The following is a 24345-nucleotide window of genomic DNA, read 5'->3' on the forward strand; positions in this document are numbered from 1 at the left end:
AGGCATAAAGATGAACTCTTCCTTTTGGTATCTAAGGAATGGGTGTTAACAGGCAAATAAAAGCAGAAGTGTTTTTATATCTAAATGTCTTTATTGAACAGTGGTATATCCTTAACAAGTCTAATGCCATTAGCAGTGGGTTAAAATGAGATGTTTTAGTTTATCTACAGAGTTGGGTGTATATAAAATAATTAATGAAGCAAATAAATTGTATAAGGGCCCCAATGTTGAAAGGGGACAGTCTCTGTAATACCCAAAGGTTGGGAATCATAAGTTGGCAACTTATCAGCTGAATCCAGACATAATTTCATATTCCTATATTAAAAGTTTATGCCTCCATTTCTTACTTTGTTTCTGGAGGTAAACATGAATGACTGAATGGTACTTCAATTATAGCTGCAAAGGTGACAAAGTCCTTTTTCAAACTCACCATGTGGACAGTTAGCTATTTTCTCACAACATCTGGATTGAAGGATGGGGCTAATGAAGAGATGGAAAACTCTCCAAATCCTAAGAGGAGAGCAACATAGCTTGGTCCTAAACCATTCCTATTCAGAGCAAGGCTAAAGAAAGATGAGAAGGAAAAACCCCAATACTATCGGCTGGGAAATTCTGAAATGTTTTGCTGGATTTCTTCCACTTCCTCCTATTATTATGTAAACTGAGGTACAGCTACAGAGGAGGAGCTTGTGGCAAAATAATTATAATGCCCACCTTCTCCCTCACCCTGCAGCATTCTTGCCATGAGTGAAATTTGATTATCGGTTGTATACTGCAATTCCAGCACCCAGCCTTCAGACCAGAAATGGAGAAATAAAATACAATGAGCAGGCATCACTGTAGAGAAGAGGGGTTTTTTTTTCCAGTTGTGGGGAGAAGGACAATTCCCTTGGGCTCAGCTACGCCCCACATCTTCTTTATTTTGATCACCTTAATAATTTGTTTCAGTAGTCTTTTTAATGTTGCTCGGTACTTCCCACCCACCCACCCTTTTTGTAAGCACGACCTACACCACCACCCCAGCCTATCAGCAGGCAGGGAACGCAGTGCTTCAATTTGGTTTTCTATCCCCACAACGCAACTTTCCCAGCAAAGGGGAACAGAAGAATTCCAGGGCTAGGAGGATTCATACTGATTCTCCTGCCCCTCTGATCAAGATCCAGAAGCCCCATCCCCAACATCACATGAGCCATGATTTTTTTTCACCCACCCAACTCCCCACAGTTCATCATCCCCCCCCATCCAAAAGAAAAGGGCATCTACAGGGGCTGTCCCTTCAGCAGCATTTCTTGACCGAAGGCTTCTTTTTGGGCTTGTTGATTTTGACAACCTCGTTCTGCTGTTGCCGCCGTGCCAGGTTTTCCTGTTTCGTTCGGAGCACCATGGTGGTAATGGCGTTGAACATCTATGGATGGAATATACAAGGGGGAGGGAACTGAAAAATCTTACCAGGTTTTTTTCAGCCCAAAGCCCCAGCCATCCCCTCTGGAAACAACGAAGGCCTCCGTTTCTCTTCCCACTTTTGCCCTCCTAACCACCTCTGCCTCTACCTCTTCAACGTTGAGGTTCTCCTTAGCGCTGGTCTCAAAAAGCCGCACTCCCATTTGCTCACTGAACCGCCGGGCATCAGCTGTCTCTACTTGCTTCCGTGACAGGTCCTCACATTTATTACCCACTGTTTTGAGGGGATAGAAGAGGCGAATTAGAGCAACGAAAACAATCCAAATCCTTTAATATACTATGGGATACATTCTGCACAAGCAGTAGATAATTCAGGCCCCCTGCGTCTTCATTCTGAACCTATCCCATCTTAAAACCAATCAGACTGTCTTTAAGCTATAGTCCTCTCCCTAATCTTGAGCAGCTCAACCTGGCTCCTTTTAATGATTTCTGCAGTGATCCTTTTTGTATCTGTGTAAAAGGATTTTCACAAAGACACAGTTCAGTGGCATAGCATATGTTGTCCAAATAAATGCCCCAATTTCCATGTGTCCCATTTTAAAAGGCACTGGTAAGCAGATAATATTAAATAGTACTTTTTCTGTCTTACGCTTTGGGGAAAAGACTCTAAAGAAGATAATTCTGTGAACTAATTGCTTAAGATGGAAGAGCGACTTGTTAAGAAATCTGCCTTTTCACTCACTAGAGTGGCCTGTGGTAACAAGCCATTCATAGTTTGGTTAAATTATTTGCAGATAGATAGAGGGTTTTTGTTTGGCTTACCAGAGAACAATGCAGCAAACAAAGCAAGAATTAACCCTAACTAAGGTCTCTCAGTTTTTGCAATAGGCAAAGCCAAAATTCCATATTTACTTGGCCTTCTAATCCACAACAGATGATCAATTAGTTCTTCATCTCTTGGATAAAGCAAGTAAATCAATGTGATAAAAAAAACTAGCTTTAATTTTGTTTGGGACAATTTTCTATAAGCAATATATTCATCTTTGTTACATTTGAGTTTTTAGGGAAAGATGAGATAAAAATATAATAATTTCATATCTTTTCTTCTCTAGAAATCCCAGTCACTGGGTTTAGTTCTATGCCAATATCTCAGCTGAATTTTTATTTTACCCTTTTATAAACCCGCTGAGAGATTTTAATAGTTGGCAGTATTAAATAAAGAAAGTTAAAGAAAGAATTGTCCTGCAGTCAGTAAACCACAATGTTTTTTTTGTCATAAGCCATCACTCATATCAAAGTGAAAGGCATGTGACAAATGTTCAGATGATTAGCTTTGGCCAATCATTAGTTAGTGGATCTAGCAGCTTATCTTCAATCCTCAAAGACCCACCACAGTATCACTCTGCAAAGTATCTCAGTAAAATATTCTTCCTATCACTACAAACAATAGGCAGGGCCTACAGAAGCCCTAACGAACATGAGGATTGTGGGAGTTGTAGTTCCAACATAAAGTAGCTGGAATATTCCATTGAGGAAGAACGTACCAACCAAAAACTTGTTCAAATGGCCCAAATCGGTGCTTCATAATCTGAAATGCAAGGAGAATGGAAACACAATACTGCCTGTCCTGCTCCTAGATGCAACCATAGCAACTCAAATAATTTCCTCAAATGCAATGCTACTATTGCAATAAATAAATAAATAAAGACTCTTCTATCAAGTTTCCGTAGCTAACCTTCAATGAGATATCTCTGGAGTTAATGTTTGTTTCTAGAGCAACCAAGAAGAATTAAGCAATTGTAAACATGTGAACAGACACATGAAGAGGCCAAAACCTCAATGCCCCTGAAGATACTTTTCTAGTTTGGATATTCCTGAAATAAGAAAAATACCTCACCCTCTGAGAAACAAGCAGGACACCATGAAGTATTCATAATCTACTTCCTCTGCTTCTGGTATGAATAAAAACTATTGGAGAAAATTTCATGCATTTTCTATTAGCCCGATCAGGTTCCAATGTAATGTGATAGAATTACGAAAACTCACAACCTCGGTCATTGAACTGAAAGATGAGAGGGAAGACAGGATGATAGCAAAACCACTCACCCAAAATCTTGCACACATTGTCACAGTTTTGTCCAATCTCATGCAGCCAACGTTTGACATTAACAAAGGACTCGGCGTTTGTCACATCATAAACAATGATGACACCATGGGTGTTGCGGTAATACCTGCACCAAAGAAAATGAAACAATGACTTGCTTTGAACTGAGAAAATAATTATCTATCTTTCTCCTTCCTTCAGCGAGAGGTTTCAAAGCAGTTCTGTAGGCCCACCAAGAGTTACATTTAGTTTAGTGATTAGCCCTGAGGTGTCCATAAAACCTCAGGAGGGAAGACACCCCCCCCATATTAAAAAAATAAAAATGGCTAGAATCCTACCACATTATCCAAGTACAGACAGTCCGCAACTTACAACAGTTCATTTAGTGATCATTCTAAATTACAACAGCACTGAAAAAAGTGACTTATAACCGTTTTATACTTAGAACCATTGCAGCATCCCCATGGTCATGTGATCAAAATTTGGATGCTTGGCAATTGACTCATATTTATGACGGTCGCAGTCATGTGATCACCTTTTGTGGTCTTCTGACAAGCAAAGTCAATGGGGAAGCCAGAGTCACCTAACAGCCCTGTTACTAACTTAACAACTGCAGTGGTTCCCTTAACAACCGTGGCAAGAAAGGTCGTAAAATGGGACAAAATTCACTTAACAAAATTTCTTGCTTAGCAACAGAAATTTTGGGCTCCATTGTGGTCGTAAGCCGAAGACTGCCTGTATTCAACTTTTTAAAATAATTTCTCATTCTGGATCAAAAATCTTGTGGCTTTTTAAGGAAGCACATTCACACAATTTTTTTGAACTTTTATTTATTTTACCTTGCAAAATTGTAAATGAGAATCATCATGTGAAAAGGTTGCTTACTGCTGACTAGCTAATTAATACCTAGGCCAGTAATGACAAACCTTTTAGAGACCGAGTGCCCAAAACCCAGCTCTTCCCCGCCCCCACTCTGCCCCCACCCGCCTCACTCCACCCCCACGCCCCCCCCCACCCACAGGGCCACCTACTGCCTCCATGGCCCACAGCAGATCACCCAGGCAGTTCAGTGCCATGGCCGCCCGCCCTTCCGCCTGCACCCCGCAGCGTCAACTGCGCACGCCGGGGCGCAACAGTGGAGTCTTGTCCCTGCAGCCCAGCTGCCATGTCCTTGACTGTGCTGCTCCATGCAGGCTGTACTCGGGGGTGACTCTCCTCCGGGGGGGCTGATGGGGAGAAGGGAGCCGTGGGAGGAGGCGGGGCTGGGGCAACAGTGCGGATGCCCACAGAGAGAGCTCTGAGTGCCGCCTCTGGTACACATGCCATAGGTTCGCCACCACTGACCTAGGCTCCCTCATAGGCCTCTCATTAATTTATCCCCACTCTTCAGTATTCAGGCCCTACCACTCCATTCAGCTTGTGTCCTAGACTTACGTGGAGGTAATAGTTCTGAACCGTTCCTGTCCAGCTGTATCCCAGATTTGCAGCTTCACTCTTTCTCCATTAATCACTAGTGTCCGGATTTTGAAATCGACCCCAATTGTTGTGATATAGCTACCTGGAGAGACACAGGGAAGAAAGAAGAAAGAATTAAAAGAAATCAGAAAACAGTAAAAAAATATGGCTTTTTAATGCACAAACCCAGAAATATTAAAGCTAGGTTTTACGATGCATTATTGCAAAAGAGAAGCGAGATCCAATCTTGTTATTACTAAGGGGGAAAAAATAGTCAGGATTGTGAAGGGTTAGAAATTTCATTGTGAAACTCAAAAGATCAAAGAAAGGTAGTCCTCAATTTATAATCTCAATTGGGAGATGAATTTCTGCTTCTGATTGTTAAAGAGATTGTCATAGTTAAGCAAGTCAGTGCAATTGTTGAGTAAATCATACAGTCATTAGGCCAATCCATCTTCTCCCATTGACTTTACTTGTTAGAACAGGGGTCCTCAACTTTGGCAACTTTAAGACTTGTGGACTTCAACTCCCAGAATTCCTCAGCCAGCAAAGTAAAGTTGCCAAGATTGAGGACCCCTGTGTTAGAAGACAGCTGGGAAAGTTGCGAATAGTGTTTACATGACCCCGGGATACTGCAAATGTCATAAATACACCCTGATTGACAAGTACCCAAATTTTGATCATGTGGCCATTAGGATGTTGCGACAGTTGTAAGCACAAGGACTAGTAAACTACTTTTTCCAGTGCCATTGTAGTTTGGAATGGCCATTGAATGAATGGTCATTAACCTGAGGACTACTGAGACCACTGAATAACTCAATGGGAAAAAGAGATATAATATTCTTAGAATTTGCAGGATTCTAATATCAGTTATGGGCGCAACCTATTTCTAACAGGAAAATATAGGAATTTTGCTCAAAATAAATGCTATGAGAGAATCAATACAGTCTGAATTTTTGGCAGGTTTTTACTGGTCATTTAATCAACAGTTTGGCCAACCAGCAAATTACAATCTAACTTTGCATACTGAAAATGAGCCAAATAAAATGGAGAGAAGTAACTCAACCAAAGCAGGAGAGAGGGACAAACGAGAAAGAATTTATTTTGAAAAGAATTCATGTTGCAATACTTTGCAAAGACATACAATCTTAAACAAGCAAGTATTCAATTACAGCATTCCCCTAGCAGGAAAACACAATCAGCATAGAAATACATTTAGTTAGAGCAGATAGTACAATTTGCTTTTTTTTATAGCAAAACGGAATAAAAGAACGCTGGCTAAATTAAAAAAAAAAACAATCCACAATTGGGCAATATCGTTATTGTGACCAATTAAAGTGTCACAAAGCAGGGAGGGAGTCTTTACATTCTTCGGAACAGACCTGAGAAAAATCTCTGGAAAACTCACACACTCATTTGTGGAATTTCTGCTTCTCCTAATTGCCCAGTTGGGCATTGTGATTTTTTTGCATTTCACAGACCAGCACAGTTATCCTGCTTTTTTTTTTTTTTTTTTTTGAGTCTTTGCATTAAAATAGTCTTCTCTAGTGGGCCTATTACAACTGCTTTTAAAAATGAGATGTTAAAGCCAAGAATCCATCTTATCCAAAGATGCTTGACCTGGACTGGGCTGATTATTGCAGCATCTTTGGTGCACAGCAAGAATCAGGTCTCCCAACCCATCCAATGATCATTGATGCAGGAGGCAGTTCCTTACCTGAGAAGGTGTTATCTGCAAAGCGGAGCAGAAGGCTACTTTTGCCAACCCCTGGACAGAAACAAAAGGGAACAAATCACACAAACGCAAAATGAGAATTTAATCCTCCCCACCATTTCTTAACGGCCTCTGGTGCAACAGATGGCCCTCAGCAAAGCCACTGAGAAGCTTCCTGCCCAAAGCAAACAACCTTGGAGTATTTATTTAAAAAGGGCCACTCCTGTCTCAACCTATTGTGTCCTACTACAAGAAGAAGAAGGGGGGGGAACCACAGGACTGGAAGAGAAGCTTGCACAGCATTGGAGGGGGAGGGGGGACCACCAGAGATTGTGGATTATCTTCCATGCAGCGGATGTGAACTCTCAGGCAGTGGTGAGAACATAGGATAAATAATAACCAGATCAGTGTGATGCTGAGTAGTCAAAAACTTTTGCTTCTAAATAGGAAGTTGAAAGGTTATGAGCAGGAAGAAGAGGGAAGGCACACCTCGATACTCTGGCTTAAAGTAATCAAGACACCTACAAGGGTGGCACCACAGATGTCACAGGACACAAATCCTCTCTGGCAACTTCTGAGGTCACCTGTTGACATAACCCTGGAAATCAACTTCTCCAGTTCTTCTCCTTTCCTTCCTCACAGCTTCTCGAACAGACCCCTTCCTGTGAAGGTTGAGAGTACACAACTGCATCTCCAGTTTCTAAAGCTGCAGTGGGAGATAAGCCAAGATTGAGTTCCCCAGCGCAAGCTTTCTTGGCTGATCTTGGCTGTATGCTAGGCCGTCGCTTTCTCTCTTTCTCTCCCTCTCCCACACATACAATATATACACACTGACGGAAATCTGTTTTTCTTCCCAGATTTCATAAACCAGCTAGGTCCCTTTGTGTGCCAGCTGATTTCCTTTGGTTCCTGTAGGAGCCTCTTGGCTCTCCACATCCCACACACTAGGGCAGGGAGGTCCAACCTTGGCAACTGTTAAGACTTGTGGATTTCAACTCTCAGAATTCTGGCTGGGAAATTCTGGGAGTTGAAATTCACAAATCTTAAAAAGTTGCCAAGGTTGGATACCCTTGCACTAATGCAAAACTCAGTTTGCCAACCACGACACTTGAGTTCATGTAGCATGCTAAAGCAAACCAAACTCAGCATATTTTACTTAGGCACTGTGTCAATCGCATATTCCTTGAGCTATGTAGAGCCTGGCTACTTATTACACAGAATTCTTTTCAGGGAATGCATATTGTCCTTTTTCATTTAAAAACTGCCAACTTTTGAAGACACTCTCCACATCTGAGCATGGCTGTTCTCTTTAATTATTCTGTGCTAAAATGGCTTGGGCTTTTCACACAATGTAGTTAGCATGTAATCTATTTTGTAAAGTAACTCAAGATGCAGACGGGTTCCTACAGGTGAAAGTTCTAGTCTTCATCACCGCAAAATGGACACAGACAGAAGAGAAAAAAAACTGGAAGAGAATATGCTAGAATACGTTGAGCTAGTCAAACTGATGAAGGCCATACATGAAATCTAATTCTCCTCCTAGCACTGAATTTAGCAGGAATGCCACCAGGAAAGAGGCCAAAATACGGCTACTGAGCCACAAGAGAGAAATATCAAGCAGACTCAGGGGAAACCAAATGTTTGCAGAAGAACAAACTTTTAAGAGAAGAAAGGAGGTTGAAGGAGCAACCTTCCCAAATGGTCTAATGGAGTAAGCTGAAAGGCCACGGAATGCAAAGAATTTGCTAGAGGCAAACAGAAAACAAAATAAGAAAATAGTCAAGGAATGGAGTCTCTACAACAAGGGCAAGGCTGCCTGGCTGGAAAGTTGACCCAACGATCCATTCTGCAACACTGGGGTAATTTAACTTTCAGAAGGACACTCCAGTTCAAATGAAGAGATCACAGCACCTGTTCTCCATCTACACCATCTCTGTTATCTTCCCGACATGTTAATTTTTGAAGAGACTTGGTGGTGGAATAGCTGGGAAACAATAAGTAGAGGAAAAGAGCTTGCAGCTGTATGACCCTCTTCTAGCCCTCTCTGTTCCTCTCCAAGGGAGACTTCTGAAGAAACGTCAACACATAACAGGAAAGGAATCTGTGGAGTTTGTATCCCAAAATGTAAGATAGCTGCATGTATATACGTGCAACTTCTATATTTTTACAGTACATGACATAACCAGACACAGAAAAGCTTCACAGAATGCCCAAAACCAGGCTACTGGGTTAAACACACCCAAGGATCAAGATTCCTAAAAAAAACCCAAGCCTTCATTTTAACTAGCTTCATTGTTTGAGCACTCCTATTTACAAAGCTGTGTTAAGATGGTGTACAAAATTCTCTTATTTGACACTATTATGACATAGTACCTACTGGAAAGAAGAAAATGGAGGTAATTAGGTTATCTAGAGTTTCATGGTTTATTACACCTGGGATTCCTGCTTATGTATGAATGCCATCACTGGATTGTTTTTCACGTAACATAAAGCCTTGCCTGACCAGGGATGAAAGGAGATACCTCAAGGAGAGTTTTCTCCAAAGAGTTGCTTGGATTTCAACTTTAATTTTTCTCAATTTCAGTCACTTTCAGATGGTTGGACTTCAACTTCTAGAATTCCCCAGGCAGCAATGTCCTATCTCAAGCAATAGTGTGACTCCTGGTGGATTCTGGGAGTTGAAGTCCACTCATGTGAAGCGAAAACAGGTTGAAAAGGCTGTGGTAAGCGGTTGGCCACCACAATGGATGAAGACATTGGTTAACAAGATTTCTACAAGTGAGGGATAAAAATGTTTCTGAAAATCTGGTACAGGTATTCCTTGACATACAACCACAAATTCTATTGTTAAGCAAGACAGAAGAAGTGAGTTTTGCCCCATTTTACAACCTTTCTTGCTACAGTTGTTAAGTGAATCACTGCAGTTAGCTAGTAATACAATTGTTAAGTGAATTACTGCAGTTAGCTAGTAATACAGTTGTTAAGTGAATCTGGCTTCCGTGTTGAGTCTACTTGTCAGAAGGTTGCAAAAGGTGAACACGACCTAAGTGTGAAAAATGATCATTAATCACTATTTTCAGTGATGTTATACCTTCACTAAAAATGGTTGCTAACTCGAGTTATGTAGTCACACATAATTCTAAGCCAAGAGTTAGTGGGAGGTTTTTTCCTTACAAATCCTAGATCACTGATATTTGGAAACTAGTTCCCAAAATTGTCATCTCAGGGACATTAACGAAAGACAGACTATCCAAGGCCTATCAGTTACTTGTCTCTTCTGCTTAGCCCAGGGGTAAGCAACCTTGGCTCTTTTGTAACTCGTGGACTTCAATTCCCAGAATTCCTGAACCAGCATGGCTCAGCATGGAAACCTTTCCCTTTCCCCTCAGCATGGCTGGCTCAGGAATTCTGGGAGTTGAAGCCCACAAGTCATAAAAGAGCCAAGGTTGCCTATCCCTTGCCTAGCCAAACCAGAATCATAGGGTTGGAAGGCATCTTGGAGGTCTTCTAATCTACCCCCCTGCTGGAGCAGGAGACCTTATACCATTCCAGACAAGTGGCCGTCCAATCTCTTCTTGAAAACCTCCAGTGATGGAACATCCATAACTTCAGGAGGCAAGCTGTCCACTGATAAATTTTCTTACTGTCAGGAAATTTCTCTTTAGTTCCAGGTTGGATCCCTTTTTGATAATTCTCCATCCACTACTTCTTGTCCGGCCCTCTAGTGCTTTGGAGAATAGATTGAGCCCCTTTCTCTGTGACAGTTTTTCAACTACTGGAAGACAGTTTTCATGTCACCCCTAGTCCTTCTCTTCATTAGACTAGACATATCCAGTTCCTTTAACCATTCCTTGTACAGTTTAGCCTCCCAGATCCTTGATCATCTTTGATGCTCTGATAATGATCACGATTTGCGACTTTTTTTGCAGGTTTCTTTTGTTTCTGGCAAAAACACCCATTTAGGAGAATGGATTTGGACTTATGGCCAACATGATTCACTTAACAAGTGCCATAAAAAGGGTTGTAAAATTGGATTCAGTCACCTGGAGCCTCAATGTATGACCATCAGGAGTTACGACCAAAATTCCAGTCCCAATTGTGGTCGTATGTTGAAGACTTACCCTTTCCTGTATCTATTATAATTTTTCTGAATCTTTAAATTATGAGGCCCAGAAAGGAACACAACACTGAAAGTGATGTATCAGTGAAGAATACACTGATCTGGGGATGATGCTTCTATCTATCACTGCATTCAAAATATCTTGATAAGTAGATGAGCTGAATAACATCTAGAGCTGAATAACACCTAGAAATAGTGACCAAACTCTGTAGTTACATTTTTTTTGCAGTCTTATCTCTCTGCTGACTCATATGCAGTTTGCAGTCAACAACTGCTTTGAGATCTTTTCCACAAATCCTCTTATCGATCCTCTATCTCCCATCTTATAATTGTGCATTTTATTTTGATTTCCTGAGGGAAAAGTTTTGCATTGGTCACTACTAGATGTTATTCAGCTGATCTACTTATCAAGATATTTTGAATGCAGTGATTGTTTTCCAGAATAGGAACTGTCCCACTCATATTTTTCAACTGAAAATTTAGCAAAGCTTTCTCCCACCTTTTCACCCAAACAATTGACCCAACATAGAAGCATACAAAACCCAAGACCAAGCCTTGCTGCCACCCCACTTCAGATTTCATTCTAGATTTAATTTGAATTAACAAAAAAACAGATTTGGAAGGGACCTTGGAGGTCTTCTAGTCCAGGGGTAGGCAACGTTGGCTCTTTTGTGGACTTCAACTCCCAGAATTCCTGAGCCAGCACAGCTCAGCTTGGAAACCTCTCCCTTTCCCCTGAGCCAGCCATGCTGAGGGGAAAGGGAGAGGTTTCCAAGCTGAGCTGTGCTGGCTCAGGAATTCTGGGAGTTGAAGTCCACGAGTCATAAAAGAGCCAACGTTGCCTACCCATTCTAGTCCAATCTCCTGCTCAAGCAGAAAACTGAGTCTATACCATTTCAGACAAATGGTTATCTGATCTCTTCTTGAAACCTCCAGTGATGGAGAACCCAAAACTGTCGAGAGTTCGGTTCGAAGGAGGAGGAGTTGGAACCGGGACCATTTCACAGAGATAGCACATCTCCCTTGGCATGTTTGGAGAGGCCAGGGGATGAGGACGGTGCTGTCCCAGGCTCCTCGGGCATTGGGGGAAGATGGTCGACCAGACAGAGAGCTGCTTGCCTTCACAGACACAGATCGGCTGCTGACAGGCAGTGGTGCTGATAGGCAGCAGATCTCCTATGAGGAATGGCTGCCTCCTCCACCGATTCAAGTAAGCTCAGAGAAGGGCTGCAAAACTACTCAGGAGAAGGCTGCCCCATCCCTCCTCACAAGGAACACCTGGAGTAGAATGACTTTAGGAGAAGCAGTGAGGTGTTAGTCTTTGCCAGGAACAATTGTTAGCTTTGGATTACACTCCCCCAGCTTGGACTCATGCCTTTTCATCTTGCTTCGAGGACTGCTTTTCGTTTTTGCTTTAAGGATTGCCATTTGTCTTGCCCTGGCCTTGTGGACTGTTTTTGGCCTTTGCTTTGCTTTACCTTCAGAACTGCCTTTGCCTTGCACCTTGTCTTTGCCCTGAGGACTGTCATTTGTCTTATGCCTAGACTTTGCCTAGTGGACTTTCCTGGTAGTATATAGGTTGTTGTTTGGGGGATTGACGGTGGCTGTCTTTAAGGTAGCATGGGGCGGAGCCTTACTTGTCATTGGAGGGCAGTTTGTAGAACACTTCTTGAATACAATAAAGGACTCTCTAAAGGCCTGCCTCACCTTGACCACCTGGGTCAAAGGTAGGCAACCTTGGCTCTTTCATGACTCGTGGACTTCAACTCCCAGAATTCCTCAGCCAGCCATGGGTGGCTCAGAAATTCTGGGAGTTGAAGTCCAAGAATCATAAAAGAGCCAAGGTTGCCTACCTCTGACCTGGGTCATAACAAAACTTTCAGAGGCAAGCTATTCCCAGTAAAGTTAATTGTTCTGTCAGGAAATTTCTCATTTTTAGATTGGTTCTCTCCTTGATTAGTTTCCATCCATTGTTCTTGTCCTGCCTTCAGGTGCTTTGGAGAATAGCTTCTTCTTTGTGGCAGCCCCTGAGATATTGGAACACTGCTATCATGTCCCCCCCCCCTCCTCTTCATTAAACTAGACCAGGGATAGGCAATCTTGGTTCTTTTATGACTCGTGGACTTCAAATCCCAGAATTCCTGAGCCTGCATGGCTCAGCGTGCAAACCTCTTCCTTTCTCCTCAGCATGGCTGGCTCAGGAATTCTGGGAGTTGAAGTTGAGTCATAAAAGAGCCAAGGTTGCCTACCCCTGATCTAGACATACCCAGTTCCAGCAACTGTTCCTTGTTTGTTTTAGCCTCCAGCCCCCTGATCATCTTTGTTGCTCTTCCCTGTACTCATTCTAGAATCTCATCTTTTTTATATCATGGTGACCAAAATTGAACTGTTTTCTTAGACCCGCCTAAGAAATACGCCCTCCAGCCCATATTTAAAGTTCTAAAATATCTGCCCTCTTTCAGACTCTTTCAATGGCCTTCACATGGAGCGGACCAATTTTCCACACTGATTAGCACAATGACATAATTATGCAAACAATGAAAACTGATGCCAATGACCCAATTTACATTCTTCCCATAATGATTTGATTATGTGAATTATCACATGAATAGAAGATCCCCTGCCCCCATCTGCCAATGAATACATTTTAATAAAGGTTAACCTGTTTCTGCCCCCAAATACCTCTTAGCCAGTCCCTCTGATTTAGCATGCCTATTTGTACTAAGGGCCATGACTACGTGGCAGGCATCTAAATCCTAAAATCTGCTGTAAATCAGACAAGTCTTGGAGCAACCTGATCCAAGCAGATCCCAGAAAAACCAGCAAACAACCTGGGATCCTCCACCACTGAAATGTGATCGCCAGAGATCAACAGCCTTTTTTGCACCAGCAAAATCATTTCATCAACTTTTCTCTCTTCTGCAGTCAGCATCTACTTTCAACTGACGGAGACTTCATTTGTATTTCTACACAAATCAATTTCTTCACGAATGAAGGCAAATATACGTGTCTCAGGATAATATTGCAGGATCCAATTTGGGTCTAGGACCAGAGGTTTATTCTTTCGAGCTTTCAGACTTATGGTGGAGTCCATCCTCAGTAAACTTCTCTCTAGCAGAATGTGTGCTTTGGGTTATTCTATGTGTAGTATTTATGTAGTGCCTGGTTGTGTGTGGCTTTTTAGTTATTGATTGGATGTTGATTGCAGAATATTAACTCACTGGCTGTTGTTTCCCTATGCTGCCAAAGGCTTTTAAATATCTGATAAGCTGGTGGTAAATCAGCACTCATGTTGATTGACAAGGAGCCCATTTCCTAGGCTTCAATCATTTCCCTGGCTATTTTTGTCCCTGCTCAGCCCACAATCTTAGTAGCTGCAAAATAGATTGAAATGATTGCCAGGTTGGAGCAAACCCTGATTCTTGAATACATTAAAATATGCATGAACTCATACCAAGATTGCTGCTTCTACTAATCTTACTTTGATCCGCCTCAAAATCAGCTTTATCAAGAGCAGAACCAAACAGAGGAAGCCATTAAAACTTCCCAAAACCCTAAAGTGAGAATATAAGCCATACCACTTGCAAAGGGCTAAAGAGAAAGTGAGGCGCTGAAATCTTCATCTCTCTGGGCTTTCCAACTGGAGACAGAAGCTAAGACCATGTGGGGGCCTTTTCAAACAGAATATAATAACAAAGGAAGAGTAATCCAGTTCTGTCACAGTTCCGTTTGCAACACCCGTGTGACTATTCAGAGGAAAAGATTTCTGGATGATTGTACTACAAGTAGTGCTCAACTTACAACCACAATTGTTTCCAGAATTTCTGCTGTAAGCAAGGCAATTGTTATGCGAGTCGCGCCCACTTCTACATTTTTTGCCCCAGCTGTTAAACGAATCGCTGCAATTGTTAAGTGAATCATGCAGTTGTTAAGCAAATCCAGCTTCTTCCATTGATTTTGGTTGTTGGCTGAGAAGGTTACAAATGGTGATTACTTGGTTTTGGAATGCTGCAACTGTCATAAATATATGTTGGTTCCCAGGATTTTGATCACGTGACCATGGGGATGCTGTAAGGGCAATGACTGATCGTACGTCTTTTTTTTTCAGTGCTGTTGAATAGTCGCTAAACAAATAATTGTAACATGAGGGCTACCTGTGCTAGCAGTGGAAGATCAGCTCAGCTTCAACTGGACCAGTCTGCCCCAACCAGTCTTCCTTTCCACTTCTTGGTTTTGCAGTGAGTCAGCTGGAAGGTAGAGTTCCCACCTCATTCTCATTCTCAAACTTTCCCAAGCAGCTGTGTGAGGTCAGCGGTTTGTGGCAGACCACAATGTGTCTACAAGCTGCCATACCATCTGTATGAATCATTCATCCTAAATTGAGGAATTCCACATCCGTGTTAATACCTCAAATTTCACAGCAGGTGCACCCCAGCAAATCCCCCAGTTCTCCCTGCTGGCAGCCGCATCTTTAACAGGAAATCAAGCTTTTAAGCTATGGCCAAAGAACACTAGAGCTCAAAATGCAGCCTGGGAAACAGAAAGATGGGACTTAACCAGATGAGTTGAATGGAATAGTTTTGCCCGAACATATGCAATCTGCTGCTTTCCAGATGTTTTGGATTATAAATCCATCTCTGGATTTGGCCAAGCTGGCTGAGTCTGGCGAGGGACAAAATCTAAGTTATCTGGAAGGCCCCAAATCACCTGCCTGATTTCTTTAATTTCTAACTTTCTTTAAAGAGCTGAAAAGTCTATATAAAGAAAGTAGCAGTGCAATCTTGTACATGGGGGGGGGGTAGCCAACCTGCAGCCCACAGACTGCATGCAGCCCTGGACAGCTAGTAATATGGCCCCACAAGATCATAAACTTTTATTATTATTTATAAAGTAAAGGTTTTCCTGTGTCCAATTGTGTCTAACTCTAGGGGGTAGTGCTCATTTCTGTTTCTTAGGGAAGGGAGTCAGTGTTGTCCGAAGATGCTTCCATGATCATGTGGCCAACATGACTATACGTCAAGGTGCACAGAGCACTGTTAGCTTTCCACCGAAGTGGTGCCTATTTATGTATTTGCATTTATATGCTTTTGAACTGGTAGGCTGGCAAGAACTGGGGCAAGTAACGAAAGGTTACTTTGAACCCAGGTTGTAAGCTTTCCAGCTGACAAGCTCAGCATCTTTAATTACTGAGCCATCTTATTAACTGTATTATATATTTTATATGCAGTCCAAAAGAATTCCTCTTCACTTAATGCGGCCCAGGCAAGGCAAAAGGTTGGATACGGCTGCTGTACATGATTAAAAGTTAATATCTTTGAGTAAATTCAGCTTACCCTTAGGTAAAGAGCTACAGGATTATAACAGGATGTGAAACATATGGCCAATGAGAAAGGGCTCTTATAATCGGGTGAAAATCGAAAAGTCCATCCTGCTTAATCTTAGTTTTCCACCCTGCTTCTACACTCGCATTTTTATTTTGCTATTCAGTTTTTTAATGTCATCCTTAAATGTTAATAATACATCAATAGCTTTTATTTGTACATTTGTGCTTTGCTTTAAGATAACTACACAGGAAATGACCTATATATTTAATAAATGCAGGAAATAGTATTACAAACAATTTGAGGAATGATAATCAGCCATTCTTAGTTTCAGATGCACTTGAACTACAATTCCCAGAATTCAAAGTCAGTCTGACTGTGTAGTCCCAGCATTCCTGGAGGCCATCCACTTGGAGATGATAGGTCAACAATCTCAAGACAATAAAAAACATAGGAAGGAAACTACCAAGATTGTTCCCTCATCACTAAAGCCAAATGAAAACATTCCAGGGTTGAGAAAACAACAGCTCAAAGGATGCTGGGAATTCTATAATTTGAATTAAGTCTTAAAGAAAACCATTATTATGTCACTAAAATAAAATTCAGCCTTTAACATATTTAATGGATCTTTCTGTAAGTCAGTGGAGTCTATAAAGCAATGTTTAACTATGGTAACTTGAAGATGTTTGGACTTCAACTCCCAGAATTCCATGCAAGGAGGGGAATTCTGGGAATTGAAATCCAGACATCTTAAAATTGCTAAGGTTGGAAAACACTGCTATAGAGAATTAGAGTATCTTAAAAGTAGTGAAGAACCAGAAGAGAGGTAGAATTAAGGAGTAAATCATTGGTCCAATGATTTCCTCTCAGAGTTGTGTGGATCTTTATTCTGCCCAGAGATATTTGCGGAAATGAAAGCGAGGCAGAAAGGGTGGGGAAGAACAAAAGAACAAAAATAAAGGACAGGTAAGAAGGAGATTATATATGGAGGGAGGGCCGCATTCAGCCCATCCCAAATGCTCACAATGAACTGGAGGAAGAAAATGGAAGATTGACATAAAAGTCTACGAAGGCAGAAACATTGGAAAGAACCAGGCTAAGTGTTCAGAATGAAAATGGCAAAAGAGTAACAGATAAGTCTAGCATGAAAAGTGCTAGGAAGATCTGAAAATGTCCAGAAAAGACAGCAAAATGGTTGAAATAATATTTGGAGGGAAAGGAAACCAGCAAGAGGCAGTTTAGTATAGTGGTTAAGATGCTGGCCAAGAAATCAGGAGAATGTGAGTTCTAGTCCTGCCTTGGGCACTTGACTGAGGTGACATTGGGCCAATCATTTTCTCTCAGCCCAGCTTACTTCACAGGGTTGTTGTTGTGGGAAAAACAGGAAGAAAAAAGAGAACAGGTATTTCTCGACTTACAACCACAATTGAGCCCAAAATTTCTGTTGCTAAGTAAAACATTCATTAAGTTGCCCCATCTTACTACCTTTCTTGCCACAGTTGTTCAGTGAATCACTGCAGTTGTTAAGTTGTTAAGCAAATCTGACTTCCCCATTGACTCTGCTTCTCAAAAGGTCACAAAAGGGGATCACATGACCCCAGGACAGTGGAATAGTCATAGATATGAGTCAATTTTGATCACATGACTATGAGGATGCTGCAGTGGTCATAAGTGTGAAAAACGGTCATGCCATTTTTTTCAATGCTGTTGTAACTTTGGACTATCACTAAACGAACTGTTGTAAATCAAGGACTACCTGTATTATGTATGTTCTCTGCCTTGAGTTACTTATAAATTAATAAAGGCAGGATAAAAAAAATCTAACAAATACCCCAAGGACAGAGTTAGATAAGATTGAAGATGGATGACAATGAAAAAACAAACATTCTTACCCGAATCTCCGATGATAAGCAGTTTAAACAAGTGGTCATAATCCTTGGCAGCCATTCACAGTGCTGGGTCAGCTTCCGTCACTGCTTTTATCTTGCACTCAGTTCCTCCCTGGAGAGCTTTTTCTCTCAGCCCCTCAGGATCCTTTTCCTCAACTCCCACAGGATCCAGTGGGAAATCAGTTTGGCCTCACAGCCCCATCACAGCTTCCCAAGGCCGAACAGGGTCCAAAGATTGCCAACAATTTCCAAGAAGGGGAACTGAGTCAATCCACGAGGATTCACTGTCTTTTCCTCCAAAGAGTTACTGTAAAGAACATGGAAATGTTTGTAACTTAGCCTCAGCTGGGAAGATGTCAAAACTTTTTTTCTTCCAAATGTTTTCCTTCCCTTGAGGTCAAATGACAGAGGAACACAGCCCAGTTTGTCTATCCAAAAGCACTTTTTTCTTCTGCCAAACTGTAGGATGTGCGTTGATTGTTCTGGAGTTTTGTCCTCCAATACCGGAATCACGGTTTACTAAAATCTTGGCTTCGCTTGTCACGGGAAGGGAAACAGACAGAAATCGTTCAATATTTCTGAGCCAATTGGGGGGGGGGGGAGGATTTTTCCCAAATTCTTGGCTTACCCAAAAGCCAAAATATTGTAACTGAGAACAACAACAAAAAAAAGGCAGGGAGAGGAAGAAACGTGTTTCCTCTTCTTCTTCTGTCTTTTAATCCCAGCTTTTAAAAGAGAACGAGATTCAACTCCCTTAAGCAATAATTCTGACTGTTAAAAACGAAAGCAGGACACAAAGGTAGTTAGTGTTTAAAGGATATCCAGAAAAAGGATAGCAAGGAGGTGAGAATTTAGATCTCCATTCCAAAAAGATCTGCCTGGCTCCAGAAAACAAATGCACAGTATCGAAAGGAGTGTAGTAGCATCAGAGAAAACCACTTGCCATGATGAAGATGATGATCCGATCAGCTTTTTAAAAGAAGGAGAAACGGGGGGGGGGGGATCAGAACACCTACTCGAGGCTGGAAGGAAGCAGGTTGGGAGTTTCCCTAGAAGGGTTTGGCCAAGAGGAAAGATCGCAAAGTTTCCCCAAGTACCCGGCCTTCTCTTTTTTCCAAGAAAAGAAGCCAGGAGAAGGAAAGGCCAAAGGAAGGGAGCAGGAAAGACGCCGCTGTGCAGGAATCAATGAAGGAGACGAGGAGAGCCGGGCGCAAGGCGGCCTGCAGGAGGCATTGCGACGGGAGCCAAGGAGCACAACGCTGAATCAGCTGCCAGGCTAGGCGGGTCTTGCGCGGGTGGCGGCGGCGGCTGCCTTCCCTCCTCGATCCCTGCCGGACGCTGCTCTGGCTGGGATCAGATGACCGACAGGTCCCCGCAGCCCGCGGCTTCCTGCCTCTCCCCTCCGACGGCCGCGGCTTGCCCGCTGGAACGCCAGAGTAGCATTCGAACCAGGCTGAGGGAGAGCGAGGGGCGAAGCCCGCCTTGTAATGGGCGGCGCCTGTCCTATAATGGGCGGCGCTTAGCGACCGCGGCCGAGGGCTGGGCGGGGCCGCAAGAAGGAGGAATAAAGAGGGGGCGGGGCTTGGAGGAGTCGCGGGGCCCGCCCCTTTGCGGGGTGGAGTGAGTATGACCGCGCGAGGGGTCCTCCAGGTTAAAGAAGCAGATCACTTTTTCTTTCTTTAATTAATTGATACAAGATTTATTTATTCGGACGTGCAGCCTGAGCAGTCCAGCCGGACCTCCCTCTTCGAGGGTTAAAATGCTGCATGCGGTAGCGGGCCCCAACCTGGCGCCCACAGACGAAGGGGACTACAATAACTATCCTCCCCGGCCTGCAGGGAATGGGAATCGCATGCATCTCGAGGCTGCCTGCTTAAGGATGGCAGCAACCGGAAAAAAGGCCGCCAAGGTTTGCGTCCCAGGGTCAAAACCAGGATTTATTTCCTCTCCCCTCTCCCCCCCCCCCGCTCAACGAGGATGCGGAGAAGAGATGGGCGGGCTTCGTGGAGATGGGTGGGTTTCCGAGCATGGTCGACATAGGGAAGAAAGCTTAATGAAAAATAAAGAGTAACGACCTGGGGAAATGAGGCAAAGGGAAAAAAAATAAAAAAATCATTTGGGAAGGGAGGGGATACAACCCAGCGGAAGGTGGCACGCATTAATAAAAGGGAAACATACATTTCAGGGTGTGTCTATTTGGCTGCATCCAAATACGCGGCTCTGGACGAGGTTTCGCCTTTTAACAGCTGCACTGGGCACTGGGCACAGCAATTTCCTTTGTAGCATCTCAACCGGGAAACTGTGGGTCGCAGCTTCCAAATTGGTGGCTGGAGTTGGCTGGATTTGGAGCAACGTTTGGCAGAAAAGAGCCCCAGGTGGGGACAGCACCTTGGCTGATCTCCAACAGTTCAGTGGAATTGGAGCTGATGGATGGGAGACCACAAGGAAATCCCAAGACTAGCCTGGGAAGGGGGGAGGAAAGCTTTGCAGAAGTCAGTGGTAAACCGCTTCTCTTTTACTGCTGAGAAAGTAGGGTGAGTGTGTCCCCCCCAAGGTACCAGAAATAAACCAGATTTTTTTAACTTTTGGCAGAAGAAGGCATTGACAGGATCCCCAGCTCAGGGTCCTTTCCCCCCCCCCTCCTTCCTAGGATCTGAAGCGTCCAAAGGTGTCCAAATAATCTACATCTGTGTTTCTCAATCTCAGCAATTTTAAATTGTGTGGACTTCAACTCCCAGAACTCTCCAGCCAGCATAGCTTAGTTTAGCATAGCTGGCTGGCTGGGGAATTCTGGGAGTTGAAGTCCACACATCTTAAAGCTGTTGCGATTGAAAAGCACTGATCTAAATGCAGCTTCCTAGTTTGAGAGAGGAATGAAGGGGTGGGGTACGGATTATCCATGCCTGTGGCTGTTTGCTTTGACCATCTGCTTGACCCATCCGTTCTGCATTCCTCTCGGGAGGATTGGGATGCCAACTGCAGCCGCCCCCTCGGATTTGCAAGAGATGCACATTGTTCTCTGCTTAGGTCCACCATGAGAAAAGAAAAATGCCACCCAGAGGGATACAGCTGGCGCAGAAAGACCAGGGTGCCCACAGCCCAGGAACTGAGGCACAGTTAGAATCACAACTTTCACTACTGTAAAATCAAAGGGCAGACTCGTTGTCTGTGAGCTTGTATTCAAGTCTCATTCAAAGGAAAAATTAAAAAAAAGAGGTCACTTTGGTTTAAATCCTTACAAGTGGTAACAGTATAACTTTTTACTCCTTAAGAAATTCTTGGCAAACTCTGCTTTCTCTTTTGATCCCTACTGGCATTATTTTGTTCCCAACCTTTATTTTAAAGATTAGGATTCTGGGGGGGGGGAGTTTTCCTGCTAACCAATAATAACAAAAAAGCTATCAAGATTAAAAACAACACAGACACAGAACTATCCCAAATACAGGTAGTCATCGACTTACGACCACAATTGAGTCCAAAATTTCTGTTGCTAAGCAAGACGGTTGTTACTTAAGTTTTATCCCATTTTATGCCCTTGCCACAATTGTTAAGTAAATTACTGCAGTTGTTAAATTACTGACATGGCTGTTAAGTGAATCTGGCTTCACCATTGACTTTGCTTGTCAGAAGGTGGCAAAAGGCAATTATGTAACCCCAGGATGCTGCAACTGTCATAAGTACATGCCAGTTGCCAAGAGTTCGAATGTTGATCGTATGGCCATCAGGATGCTACAACAGTCAGAAGTCACATTTTTCAGTGCCATTGTAATTCTGAAAGACCCAGCAGGGAATCCGAAGCAATTTAGATGCTGCGTGTGTGTGTGTGTGTGTGTGTGTGTGTGTGTGTGTGTGTTGTGTGTGTTGTGTGTGTGTGTGTGACATTGTGCAAGTGAAATGGAAGACTTATCTAAACTCACCCCAGATTATGCTTTTCAGGTGTATATGGTCAGTTTTGTTCAAACATGTAGAGTTAGAACAGAAGGATGCAGAATCCTTTCACTGGCCTCAATTTGTTTATTATTTATTTTTTAACAAATGTATATAACCACCCAACTCACACAGAGTGACTCTAGGCAGCAATTATGTCAGTTACTGTATTGAATGGATTTTGTACTTAAGTCCCGCAGTTCTTCCAATAGGAAACAGGAGACCATGCCAGCCAGGTGACTTTGAACTCTTGCTCAGACCAACCCACCTCACAGGGTTGTTGTGGGGAAAATAGAAGGAAGGTGTGTTGCACTTGCTTGTTACAGGTTGGCCTTGACTTATGAACACAATTGAGCCCAAAATGTATTTGCATATCTTTCAGGAAGCAGCTGGACTAGGACTAGCAAAGATGCAAACCCTTATGAGATGGTAAATAACTATGAGGTCACTGCGGCATGAGCAGAATTCCAAAGTCTGGTCATAAATTCTCCTCTGAGGTTCCTGAGTATATTGTTAGATTCTTTCCCGTCTTGATTTGTTGAAGAATCTGGTTTCACAGAATCCCCTGCTCAGTGTTGTAAAGCCCAAGTTTCCAACAGAAGCGTCAGAGAAGTGTGAAGGGCAAGTTCCACAATTTAATTAAATCTTTATTAAATCTGTATTAACAAATTTACAACAAAAATACTCTATAACAATATAGAATTTCTTCTTCATAGATAAATAAATCTCTGTTTGGATCCGGCCTGTCATCTTTAGTATTGAAACCTGACATATATATATTCCTCTGTATGTTAAATAGAAATTATACGTGCAAAATAGTGTCTTGTTTCTTGTTTGCATGCAACAGGAAGAGAAAGGGGAGGAGGAAGAGGAAAGAGCATTACTGCCCCCTGCTGGTATTCCGGCAACATGACTGAATCTTATCTGCGAAAATATATGCAGATTTTTTTAAGAGCCACAAATATACCGGTGTATACTTTATAAAAAAGCAAGTTATAGAGAAAACCTCAATCAGCCTTCCCCAATTTGGTGTTCTTCTGATGAATAGGGGCTATAGCAGCGTTTCTCAACTATGGCAACTTTGAGATGTGTAGAACTACAACTCCCAGAATTCCTCAGCCAGCATGGCTAGCTGGGGAATTCAGGGAGTTATAAGTCCACACATCTTTAAAAAGTTGTCAAAGCTGAAAAATATTGGGCCACCGCAACCAGAATTCCCAGAAATATGGCAATATTGGCTAGGAATTCTGGAATTTGCAGTCCCAAAACTGCCAGAGGGAAGCTGCTACAGGTTGATCGTATTGAAGAGGACATCCTAATGCAGGGATCTCCAAATCTGACAACTTTAGGACTTGTGGACTTCAACTCCTAGATTTCCTCAGCCAGCCATGCTGTTGGGGAATTCTGAGAGTTGAAGTCCACAAGTTTTAAAGTTGTCAGGTTTGAAGACCTCTGCTCTAATGCATTGCAGAATATAATACTGGTGCCTTTTGAAAGGATATTCTTATGCCCATGGTCCTGTGCACTATTTCAGATGGAATTGACAAAATGCTTTGTCCTCTGTCTGCCAGGATTTTAAGAATTTGGCCCAAATTCTCTTTATTTCCCATTATCTATCCTATTTAAATATCAAAACCTTGGATACATTCTTTGGTATTCATTCTTTAAGGCAAGAAGAGAACCTTGAGGCTGAACTCAATGCTTCCCAGAAAACACATGTGTCTACATAGCTATTAGCAGCTGACCTCAACCCAAGGGAAAATTACCATACTTTCCGGCGTATAAGACAACTTTTGCAAGCGTTAAAATCGGCACCGGAGTAGGGGGTCGTCTTATACGTCGAGTCGTCTTATGCGCTGGAAATAACAGTAGTTTCCGGCATATAAGACGACTTTCTAGGCCTGCGACTCGGCGCCGAAGACGGGTCGTCTTATTCGCCGGGTCACCTTATACGCCAGAATATACGGGTACTTTTTTTTTAATCATGAAAAGTAAAATAGAGTCTGCTGCAAAGAACAGTTTTCCAGAGGGTATCCATGGGATGTGGGTCAAAAATTCAAGATGGCCGTTGCATGAATGAAGCTGCCATCTTGATTTTTTTTCATTTCCCCCTCCAGGGACATTCCTGTTTTGCCAGCAGTTGTCTCCCACTTGAAAGAAGTGAACACTACGAGTCGTTCTTGACTTACGACCACAACTGAGCCCAAAATTTCCATTGCTAAGCAAGACCGTTGTTAAGTGACTTGTGCTCCATTTTATGACATTTCTTGCCACAGTTGTTAAGTTAATAACATGGTTGTTAAGTGAGTGTGGCTTTCCCATTGACTTTTGATCACATGACCCCGGGACACTGCAACCGTCATAAATATGAACCAGTTGCCAAGCCTCCGAATTTTGATCATATGACCAAGGGG

General features: G+C 42.7%; 1 protein-coding gene across 1 annotated transcript; it reads right to left on the bottom strand.

Moving 5' to 3' along the window:
- Nucleotides 1-71: 71 nt before the first annotated feature.
- On the bottom strand, nt 72-19484 carry LOC120302195 (ras-related protein Rab-35-like). The gene is made up of 6 exons (XM_039330267.1): nt 18008-19484; nt 6678-6728; nt 4940-5063; nt 3508-3632; nt 1551-1675; nt 72-1405 (listed from the first exon to the last, which is right to left on the bottom strand). Exons 1-6 carry the CDS (start codon nt 18060-18062, stop codon nt 1277-1279), a joined length of 609 nt encoding a protein of 202 aa, XP_039186201.1. The 5' UTR covers nt 18063-19484; the 3' UTR covers nt 72-1276.
- Between the last annotated feature and the right edge of the window lie 4861 nt (nt 19485-24345).

The sequence above is a fragment of the Crotalus tigris genome, unplaced genomic scaffold (assembly GCF_016545835.1).
Source record: "Crotalus tigris isolate CLP2741 ecotype Arizona unplaced genomic scaffold, ASM1654583v1 scf7180000024427.8105951120:4207309, whole genome shotgun sequence".
Taxonomy (NCBI): Eukaryota; Metazoa; Chordata; class Lepidosauria; order Squamata; family Viperidae; genus Crotalus; species Crotalus tigris.